This window comes from Mugil cephalus, chromosome 10 (genome assembly GCF_022458985.1).
Source record: "Mugil cephalus isolate CIBA_MC_2020 chromosome 10, CIBA_Mcephalus_1.1, whole genome shotgun sequence".
Classification (NCBI taxonomy): Eukaryota; Metazoa; Chordata; class Actinopteri; order Mugiliformes; family Mugilidae; genus Mugil; species Mugil cephalus.
Genome location: NC_061779.1, coordinates 970,989 through 982,338, shown reverse-complemented (window position 1 = coordinate 982,338; position 11,350 = coordinate 970,989). Strand labels below are relative to the sequence as shown.

The window sequence follows — 11,350 nt, the reverse complement described above, 5'->3', positions numbered from 1 at the left end:
TGTAGTTATTTTAACCCACTCAACAAGTTTGAAACCTTTTATTTGTTCCCTGTTTCTTCCTGTTAAAAGGGAGTTTTTCCTGCCGCCGTCACCATCAGGCTGCTCTGGAGGTTTCAGGTCGGTTTTTCTAAAGTGTCTTGACACAATTTATATTGTTATTCACGCTATATAAATAAAACTGAATTGAACTGAATTATAATTTTTTTTTTTTTTTCTAGTTTTTTTATTTATTTATCTTTCTGGGTTTTGTCCAATGTGTCTTCCTCATGTATGACCTGCTATGACTGAATGATTCTGTTCAGTTGTTGTAAAATGAAACTGTAGCTGGAATTAAAAACCCAGTTTATATTAAATCAGAATGAGATGTACCTTTGTAGAAGCTGTATGATGTTTTGTGGCAGCTTAGATTCTCTTTGCAGTTGTTTTGTCTCTCGTTGCAGACGTTTCTGTCTCTTTGTTGAGCGTCTCCTTGCAGTCGGCCTTTTTGCAGCCTTTATTGACGCTTTGTGGTTGTCTTGTTTTGTGCATCTCTCTGTACAGGTTGTGTCTCTTACATCAGACCCTCTGTACCTGTGTGTCTCTGTAGTCCAGAGGAATCGTTTCTATGCCCTTTAGATGTGGTCTCGTAGGTGTTTTGTTTCTCTGATGTGTCTCTGTTGTTCTTCATCTTTGTTCGTTTAGTTATTTTTGTGTTTTTCTGCTTGGTATCTGTCTCTCTGCAGTCAGCTGGAGTCCTCTTGAACCCATGTGTGTCTCTATATTTGTGCTTGTTTTTGTAGCTGTTTTGGTTTTTAGTTGTTGTTCTGTTCTAAGGAATGAGATCAAATCCCTCCGAGCTGCTGTAAAAGGAGCTCACAGCGCACACCTCATACATATGAAACATGGTTAATTTTCCTGAATGATGTGTTGAATGAGTTTTTATCTTTCTCTACTTTTAGGACTTGTGTGAAAATCAGTTTTGAGTAATTCTTATGCAGAAATATAGAAAATTCTTATTACTTTTTAGCTAAACTGTGTGTTTTACCAAAAAAGGTGTAAAAATGTGGTATATTATTATATTATATTATATTTATTATATTATATATATATATAATATATATATATATATAACAGTAATGAATATAATCTTTAGCTGTAGCTCTAGTTTGAATATGATGCGACTACATTTTCTTTCCTTCAGATGACGTTTTTTTTTTTTCCTTTAATGACAGTTACTTGAAAAAGAGAAGAAACATTCTTATTTCGTGTGTACAATGAAGAAGGCTAAAAAAACAAACACACACCTAAACCTGGGCTGAATACAGACAGTAAGACGTCTAGTGCGGGTTAATTTCCAGCCTTGGCTGCTGCCGCTAACTGTTCCAGCTTCTGAGGCAGCGACACCGTGATGAAATGGACCCGGTCCTTCTTCAGCTTCTGCTTCACAGTCTGAGTCAGATCCAGCTCCATGTAGTCCTGCTTCTCCTGGTCGTAGGGAGGCCAGTTAACCAGACCAGCACCATTAGGGGAACTGAGGAGACATGGAGACAAACCTCAGGACCGTACGCAGCAGAGAAAATCAGATTTGGACGTTTAATTTCATTGATCTTGTGTAGTCAGTGTTCATTTTATCTTTATTTAAGTAAATAAAGCAATTGTCCTCCTCGGTAGGGAGATTCAATTTCAGCCTAATTTATTTTCATGTCATACATCAGCGGAAAATCTTTAATAGTTGTGAAACAACTGGATTCAGATTGATGTTGCGCAGTCAGTTTTGTTCTTTTCCTCTTTGTGCAAGAGACGTGTTGAGAATTAATATGTAAATACTGTTTGTATAATAGTATTTAACTATTTTGACTGTACTGAATTTATTTTTTACAACTCTCACGGTCCCACGGGACGGCTTTACATAGCCGTTGGCATGGCAACTGGTGGTCGCCAGTATGTCACATCCTGTTTCTATGGCGTCAAATAATGAACTAAAATAAAATTATACAACATTCATCAATTATATCAGCTACCTAAACTAACAGAAACCATCACGGAAAAAAATGATTTGACATGTATTTAGTTATTTTAGCTTAGTCCCGCCCATTGACATGGAGGGGGTGGAGCTTATGACATGTACTGCAGCCAGTCACCACACAAAGATAACATGTATGACTACTATGACTCTTTTGTCATATTAAGCTCCACCCACATGATCTGATTTGCCCAGCAGATCAATGAGTTCCCAACAGAGAAACCTTCCTCCAGATAAAACTCGACTAAAATCAAAGTGCCCGTCCTCTGGTTTGTGAATGATGAAACAGTTTTTCGTTCTTACCCAGTACGGGCGAAGTTAGCCCAGTATGACATCATGGCCCGACACAATCTCTCGTCGTCTGTGGTGACGTTGCCTGACGGATGAGAAGAGCATGAAAGCTGTTAACTTTGAGCTTCATTCCATTATTATTAGTTCTATCAGGTGGCGTCTTACTTTTACCCACCTGTGACTTTAATATGTCCTCCCCAGAAACATCCACCGAACATGAAGCCGACGTCGTCGGCGTGATCTGCCTTCACAAAGTCGGGTCTGTTCTGTCTGTAAATGCCAGCGCGGTACACAAACTCATACATGTAAACTGGAACGCCCGCATCTAAACAAACCAACGAGGGAATGTATTTAGACGAGGTGCTGCTTTCCTTCAACCAGTTTGTCATCAGATTGACCATCTCTAAAGTTCTTGCGTTGACACCTGGTCTTTAATGAATCAAAATGAGTCTCCAGCCAGAACTGGAGATCTGGTCTCAGTCTGTGTGTAAATCAGCTGCAGCGCCACCATGTGGTCAGTAGAATAATGTATCAGCTGCTGTCTCTGATGGATCTCTACCTACCACTGGACCAGAACCAGGACCACATGGATGGAGACATGATCCAGATTTAGGAAGAAGATGGAAAGGAAGGAAGGAAGGAAGGAAGGATTCATTTCTAGTTATTCAGGAGATCATTTCTACCAGTGGATGAATGAATGAATTCAGCTCCTTTTCCACAGATCAGACCACCTCCACATGTGGACTGAGACCCGATCAGTGTTCACACCTGGACTCTAGAGACCAGATCTATAAACGAAGGTCTTAACGAGGCCCCTGACCTGAGTGGTATCCCGCCACCTTGACCACCGGCAGCGTCATCAACAGGTCTCCAATAACTTCTGTGAATGCGTCTCTGATCTCTTCTGGAGTTTTGGCGTCTTTCAAGTATTCATCAGCGATGAGGTTGTTGGCAACAGAGACCTGGAACAGGGACAAACTAAATAAGATCATCTAAAACAGATGTTAGTTTTATTTGGTTTAATGTTTGAATGGTTTCTTTCTCATTTCACAGACTCATAATATTGAAAATGGCGTTCCTCAGGGAAGTATCCTTGGTCCTCTGACTTTTGTTTAAATCCTGCATATGGGCGACTTCATTAATCACAAGAATATCAAATATCACTCTATGCTGATGATATTCTACTTGCTGTCTGGACCGATAACCTCAGTTCTCCCTCTTCTCACTGATATAAACAATAAAAATATTTAAATAAAAATAAATCGTGACAAACGGAAATATTTTTGACATGTATCTAATGTTAGAAACACAAAAAAAACTGTTTCCGTATTGTTAAAAAGAATCTATTCTATGTTTGAATAGTTTGGTTTATTTATTTCAGGTATCTTTCTTATTTTACTTTTGTTATTTTGTTGTGATGTTAGCAGTTATTGTTTTTTAAGACTGTGAAGCATCTTTGCAAGAAAGGAATTTTAAAAATAAAATATTTTTTTCCGTCCTTATTCTTCGTCTGCGTCTTTGAACATTTTACTAATGCTATGAATATGTGATTAGTCTGAAATATTAAATACTGCAGCATTAAAACAGTTTGAATATTTGGAAGGAATTAATGTGAAAATTTATTTTCTGTACCATGCAGGCGGTCTATGTGATCATTTACAACATTTATGATGTATTTTTCAGCTGTTTTTATCTTAATAAGCATAAATGAGTAGTTTTAAATTGAATTAAATTTCTGGCATTGATTGAAATTTAATGCTGCTGCTTGGTTTTTGAAAAAAAAAAAAAAAAAAAAACTAAACTAAAAACATGACTTAAATTACAAATGTTTAGTGAAATAAACTGAAGATGTGTTAACTTAGATCAGACGTTAGCGCTCACCCCTGCAGGATTGAACACGTTTATCACCGCCACCACCGACTCACGGTTCATACCATTGTACCAGCCTGGGGGGGCGAAGCTCTGCAACCCACAGGAGACAAAACTAGTTATGAGTTCATGACGATGACACAAAGGACTTTGAATAAATAGGATCTGAATATGTGGAGCCACCTGAGGCAGGATCCACCCGAACTCATGGTTGGTTATTCCCATCATCACAGGAACCTTCAGCACTTCTTTCCTCTTGAGTAGCTCCTCTGCCACGTCGGTCAGAAACTCGCCGTCCACCACGGCTCCCAGGAAGATTTTCATCTAAACACAAGGACAAGATTAATAAACATCAACCATAGTCTGTAAAAGCCAAAGCAAGTAGAGCTCCCCCTGGTGGCTGGCTGCAGTATAGCTCATCCTCTCCATGCTAATGAGCCTAAAACTAAAACACTAAAATACACGCACATGATGTAAAACTGATGTTTGTTCAAGAGTCAAATTTCCTTTTCCGAAAAGTTTTGTTTTAGTTATTTAGATTATTTAGACGCTATGAAAACAGGATGTGACATCGCGTTGATTGAAAGCCACTCAAATAAAAACACACCGGGTTCACCTGGTTGTTTACCTTTTTGGTTGCAGCCACGAACTCGTCTTGACTTTTTCCTCGGAGGCACTGAACTATTACCTCCGTGCTGTCGTTGTCACATCCCGTTATGTTGGCGACAATCTGGAAATGAAGGACAGAAGAAGTAAATATACACAATAATATTATTTAAACAGTCATTAAATAAGCAAAGAGGTGGTTAAGATTCAATTAAAAGGTGAATTAAAAAGGTAGAGTTTGCTTTTAAAAATGTCTACGCTCTGTGCAGCCCTCAGGTCCTCTGGATAAACCATAGTTCACTAACAGGAGACCTGAGGCCTCCAGGTTCATATGACAGGAACAGATCTGATAAACGCTTTGGACTAAAACCATGAAGAGTTTAATAAACCAATAAACGGATCTCAAATAATTAATGAATTAATTATTAACTATATCACATATGAGAGGGTGAGGGTGGTGTCGAGCGCCTGGTGCAGATGTGCAGTGACTTCACGGGTTCCTGGTTTGGTACCTTGGCCTGAGACAGGGGGTGTTTGGTGGTGTAGGTGCCCAGTGTTGCGACCCCACTCTGGAATATGGCCCTTTGAAACAGTCCTTTAGCTTGAGGAGACAGCGTCTGGTCAAAGGGAGACGTATGTACATGCAGTCAGTGGACATGATGCTCGGCGACGCCCCTGCAGGGATCAGGTTTTCTGTTTCCTACCAGGATGGACGCACTGATGCCTCCGGCCGATTCTCCAGCCACCGTCACGGTTTGGGGGTCGCCTCCGAAGGCCTCGATGTTCTCCTGCACCCACCTCAGCGCTGCCAGCTGATCCAGCAAACCCCAGTTCCCCTGAGCGTGTTTGTCTCCGGTGCTTTGGAAGAGGACAGGTCAGAGAGGACAAGCTGCTTTGGTTACCTGAGGGGGGGGTCCTTACCTGAGGAAGCCCAGGATGCCCAGCCGGTACTGGATGATCACCATCACTATGTTCTCGTAGGCGGCTAACGGAGCGGCGTCGTACTGAGAGGCCGCTCCCATTGCTAGACCTCCGCCGTGGATCCAGACCATCACCTGAGACACAACACAGGGTCACCTCTGACCCCTGACCTCTGACCCCTGACCTCTGACCCCTGACCTCTGACCCCTGACCTCTGACCTCTGACCTTTGACCCCTGACCTCTGGAGGACCAGGACGTTACTGTCTCTGATAAAACGCTGATCTCCAGCTCTGCTCCAGCTTTCCTCTGTGCAGACTCGTGTTTTCATGTACTTGTCACCATCGTGAGTCATTTTGTCTCTAGTGTCCCTGGTCTCTAGTCTCTTGCATCTAGTGTCCCTGGTCTCTAGTCTCTAGTGTCCCTGGTCTCTAGTCTCTTGCATCTAGTGTCCCTGGTCTCTAGTCTCTAGTGTCCCTGGTCTCTAGTCTCGTGCATCTAGTGTCCCTGGTCTCTAGTCTCTAGTGTCTCTAGTCTCTTGTCTCTAGTCTCTAGTGTCTCTAGTGTCCCTGGTCTCCAGTCTCTTGTCTCTAGTGTCCCTGGTCTCTGGTCTCTTGTCTCTAGTGTCCCTGGTCTGTAGTCTCTTGTCTCTAGTGTCCCTGGTCTGTAGTGTCTCTAGTGTCCCTGGTCTCTAGTCTCTAGTCTCTAGTGTCCCTGGTCTCTAGTCTCTTGTCTCTAGTGTCTCTAGTGTCCCTGGTCTCTAGTCTCTTGCATCTAGTGTCCTTGGTCTCTAGTCTCTAGTGTCCCTGGTCTCTAGTCTCGTGCATCTAGTGTCCCTGGTCTCTAGTCTCTAGTGTCTCTAGTCTCTTGTCTCTAGTCTCTAGTGTCTCTAGTGTCCCTGGTCTCCAGTCTCTTGTCTCTAGTGTCCCTGGTCTCTAGTCTCTAGTGTCCCTGGTCTCTGGTCTCTTGTCTCTAGTGTCCCTGGTCTCTAGTGTCCCTGGTCTGTAGTCTCTTGTCTCTAGTGTCCCTGGTCTGTAGTGTCTCTAGTGTCCCTGGTCTCTAGTCTCTAGTCTCTAGTGTCCCTGGTCTCTAGTCTCTTGTCTCTAGTGTCTCTAGTGTCCCTGGTCTCTAGTCTCTTGCATCTAGTGTCCTTGGTCTCTAGTCTCTAGTGTCCCTGGTCTCTAGTCTCGTGCATCTAGTGTCCCTAGTCTCTAGTCTCTAGTGTCCCTGGTCTCTAGTCTCTTGTCTCTAGTGTCTCTAGTGTCCCTGGTCTCTAGTCTCTTGCATCTAGTGTCCTTGGTCTCTAGTCTCTAGTGTCCCTGGTCTCTAGTCTCGTGCATCTAGTGTCCCTGGTCTCTAGTCTCTAGTGTCTCTAGTCTCTTGTCTCTAGTCTCTAGTGTCTCTAGTGTCCCTGGTCTCCAGTCTCTTGTCTCTAGTGTCCCTGGTCTCTAGTCTCTAGTGTCCCTGGTCTCTGGTCTCTTGTCTCTAGTGTCCCTGGTCTCTAGTCTCTAGTGTCCCTGGTCTCTGGTCTCTTGTCTCTAGTGTCCCTGGTCTCTAGTGTCCCTGGTCTGTAGTCTCTTGTCTCTAGTGTCCCTGGTCTGTAGTGTCTCTAGTGTCCCTGGTCTCTAGTCTCTAGTCTCTAGTGTCCCTGGTCTCTAGTCTCTTGTCTCTAGTGTCTCTAGTGTCCCTGGTCTCTAGTCTCTTGCATCTAGTGTCCTTGGTCTCTAGTCTCTAGTGTCCCTGGCCTCAGTCTCGTGCATCTAGTGTCCCTGGTCTCTAGTCTCTAGTGTCTCTAGTCTCTTGTCTCTAGTCTCTAGTGTCTCTAGTGTCCCTGGTCTCCAGTCTCTTGTCTCTAGTGTCCCTGGTCTCTAGTCTCTAGTGTCCCTGGTCTCTGGTCTCTTGTCTCTAGTGTCCCTGGTCTGTAGTGTCTCTAGTGTCCCTGGTCTCTAGTCTCTAGTCTCTAGTGTCCCTGGTCTCTAGTCTCTTGTCTCTAGTGTCTCTAGTGTCCCTGGTCTCTAGTCTCTAGTGTCCCTGGTCTTTAACTCACCGGTAGTTTGTCTCCTCTCGTTGCCTCGGCTGGAACGTAGACGTTCAGGTAGAGACAGTCCTCTGAAAGCGCTGGAGGGACGAACTCCAAGGACATGATTCTGGACGTGTTCACAACTATTTCTGGGTCCTGGATGCACCTGAGACCAGGAGACAAGGAGACAAGGAGACCAGGAGACAAGGAGACCAGGAGACAAGACGACAAGGAGACAAGGAGAACAGGAGACAAGTAGACCAGGAGACAAGGAGACAAGTAGACCAGGAGATAAGGAGACCAGGAGACCAGGAGACAAGGAGACAAGTAGACCAGGAGACAAGGAAACCAGGAGCCAAGGAGACCAGGAGACCAGGAGACAAGGAGACAAGTAGACCAGGAGACAAGGAAACCAGGAGCCAAGGAGACAAGTAGACCAGGAGACAAGGAGACAAGGAGACAAGGACACCAGGACACAAGGAAACCAGGAGCCAAGGAGACAAGTAGACCAGGAGACAAGGAGACCAGGAGACAAGGAGACAAGGAGACCAGGAGCCAAGGAGACAAGTAGACCAGGAGACAAGGAGACCAGGAGACAAGGAGACAAGGAGACAAGGAGACCAGGAGACAAGGAGACAAGGAGACAAGGAGACCAGGACACAAGGAAACCAGGAAACCAGGAGCCAAGGAGACAAGGAGACCAGGAGACCAGGAGACAAGGAGGAGGATAAGGAGAATTGGAGAGTGTCCTCCAGGTTAATTCGGGGACATGTCTGAGGGACGTGACTCAGGACCCAGCTGGACTTACATAGGAGGGTGTTGGGTGGCGTCCCTCTCGCCGTCCCAGGGCTCCGCCTCCTGGGGGGCGGCCAGGCGGAGGGGGCCCAGGGGGGGCCGGGCGAAGGGGATCCCCAGGTAGTTCTTCACCCTCCTCTCTGTCCCCTTCACCGTCACATAGTCTCCTCTGAGACGACCATGTCTCAGAGACACCACGAGGTCCTCGGACCCTGGACCAGAAGGTTCAGAGACAGAAGTCATGGACTGACAGGACGTCTGGACCAGATCCAGAACCACTTCATGTCTGAACAGAACGGATCTGGAACCGGTTCCTACAGTAAATGAAGATCTGCACCAGGGCTCCACCTACAGGCCGCTTCATTAATAACACCCCTCAACAAATCAGTAGGACAGAAGACCCATGTCCTCTCTGTGTCCTCTCTGTGTCCTCTCAGATCTGTGTCTTTGTTGTGTCTTTTTTCTCTCGTTGTATGTCTTTTAGTCTTTTTGTGTCTTTGTGTCTCTGATGTCCTTTTATAGTGACTCTGTGTCTCTTTCTGTGCTGTGCAGAGTTAAGTTATATTTTTATTTCATGGGACTCATTTTTAAATTTGATCTGATCTGAGCTGCATGAAGGAGACGTGAGACTCAACGGAGACGCTGAGGACACTGAAGACGCTGCGATTGAGAAATGTTGTTTTTTCATTTTGTTTAGTTTGGGAGAAACTGAGACCAGTTTTCTTTGTCACTACGTTCACACGAGACAAAGCAGCCTGAAGACTTTAAATCCGACTTTAACCAGAGATCATTTAGTTTTTAGTTTTTAGACTTTCAGAATAAAAAAAAAATAGAAAATATAAGACGTAATGATAAGCAGATACATCACTCCGATGTATTTACTGTATATTTCTACATCTCCTTTGCTTACACTTTTTTCTATTTTATTTTACTAGATGTTACTTATATTTTATTTACTTAATATATTTATTTATTTATTTTTTCATTCAGATAAACAGGATGTACATGTCGAGTACACGCAACCGATTCCAAATGATAATCCAGGTAAAAACAAAAACCAAAACAAGAGACACACATTTACCAGGAGCCAAGAGGAAACTAGAACAAAATAAAAGGAAAATAGCATCAATGGATAATATTCAAGAAATGAAAAACATTTTGTGCACAAATGTATAATTTGAAAAAATACTGAAGTTGTAAATAGAAAGAGAAACAAACTTTTTTAAAAACAATAATTTACCTGGTATATTGTTAATAAGTTTCTATGTAGTTTTTCTATATTTTAATTATTTATTTATTTATTTGTATTCCCGTTAATCGCCACCAAACGTAACTTCCTGGTGTCCACACAAGTCAACATTACATCACCGACGCATGAGCAACAGACTGTAGATAGAAGGGGACATGTGTCCACATTAATGTGTCCCTGCTGCTACGGAGACAGCATTGGCAGCTTGTCTTTGTCTTGGTTTGTCTTGGTTTGTCTCCAGCTGTTAGCCGCGTTAGCCCAAGTGCTAGCAGAATCCCTGGCTAACGTATGCTTGGCTTGGTTCATGTGCTGTTTGAAGCTGGAAAGAAAACTCCTTCCTGCAGAGTGTGATGATACTTTATGTGTCTCCACTGGTCCCTCTTGGTGTCTTTGTCCTCAAATGTCCCATGGAGAGGACCAACGTTAGAGCTCAGAAGTGATGGTAAATACTGAGGAATCAACTAAATCTCAATGATGATCAGAAATGATTCAGATTAAAGGTTGTTCTCTAACATCAGGTATTTTTCTGTTTTTTTTTTCATCTTTCATAGTTGTTCCTGTTGTTTCTGTAGAAGTAAAAAGTGAACGTGTCCAGGTGAGTTCCTACCTGGTGTCGGTGAGGCCGCCGCTGTCAGCGCAGGAAGAAGGAGGACAAAGAGCAGCTCTGTCCTCATCCTGGAGCTCAGAGAGAAAGACACGAAGCCTCTGAACGCTACCAGAGAAATACCTCCACCCACACACCCACCCACACATCCCCAACACAGGCTCAGTCACAGCATTGATCCGAGAGCCGGACTCTGACCAACCATTTACATAATGCTGCTCTTTGACCGATTCAGCTCAGTGCTGCAAACATCTGCAGATGCTGGGACTCAAACCGAGGCCTCGCTGATCCAGGGACAGAGACACTCATGCATTCATGTTTACATGCAGAGTTTAATGGAGCTTTGCTCTAAACTCTACTTTCTGACTACGTCCTTGTCCCAGTTTACATGCAGCAGAGAAAATCTAATAACTGTTCTCCTCCTCCACACTAGGGGGCGATGAAGTGTCTTTTCAGCGGGTTAATACCACGTTAATACGGCCCGATTTCTGGTTGATCGATTACGTGATATAATAAACTAGAGTCGTTCATGTGTCAGACATTTAAACAACAACCAGACGGATAATAGAACATTTTTAATCTTATACGTAATGTTCGCGCTACATCTGGTGCAGGTAAGATCCGCGCTGTCCCTCAGACGGCTCCGTTCTTCTTCTTCTTCTTCTACGATCTGTTTTCTTGGATGTTTTTGTTCCGGGGTCACGCGCCAGTGCAGCGGTTGTGGAGCATGCGCACACGCATTATCCGGTCAATCCTGCGATTAAGCCGATACATGGCGGAGAAAACCGAATTCCTGGGTCACGCCGCTGAGACCCAGAGGAGGTCAGAGTATTTTGACAGCTGCAGGATCACAGTCAGACCCCACTCTTCATGAGGAATATTATGAAGACTCCAGTAGAGTTTAACCTTTTATTACTCCAGCCTATTTAGAACAAACCCAGAGTAACTGGATGCTGTTCATGAACTGTTCATCTAAAGTTTCTGTCACAAAAGTC

At 43.9% G+C, this 11,350-nt stretch overlaps 1 protein-coding gene across 1 annotated transcript; it reads right to left on the bottom strand.

The window, feature by feature from the left end:
• Positions 1-1,181: 1,181 nt before the first annotated feature.
• ces3 (carboxylesterase 3) lies at positions 1,182-10,514 on the bottom strand. The gene is made up of 13 exons (XM_047597564.1): positions 10,359-10,514; positions 8,516-8,714; positions 7,735-7,873; positions 5,690-5,823; positions 5,473-5,626; positions 5,281-5,385; positions 4,791-4,892; positions 4,346-4,486; positions 4,175-4,255; positions 3,114-3,255; positions 2,469-2,618; positions 2,306-2,378; positions 1,182-1,510 (listed from the first exon to the last, which is right to left on the bottom strand). The coding sequence occupies exons 1-13, from the start codon at positions 10,423-10,425 to the stop codon at positions 1,327-1,329; spliced, it is 1,671 nt and encodes a 556-aa protein (XP_047453520.1). The 5' UTR covers positions 10,426-10,514; the 3' UTR covers positions 1,182-1,326.
• Between the last annotated feature and the right edge of the window lie 836 nt (positions 10,515-11,350).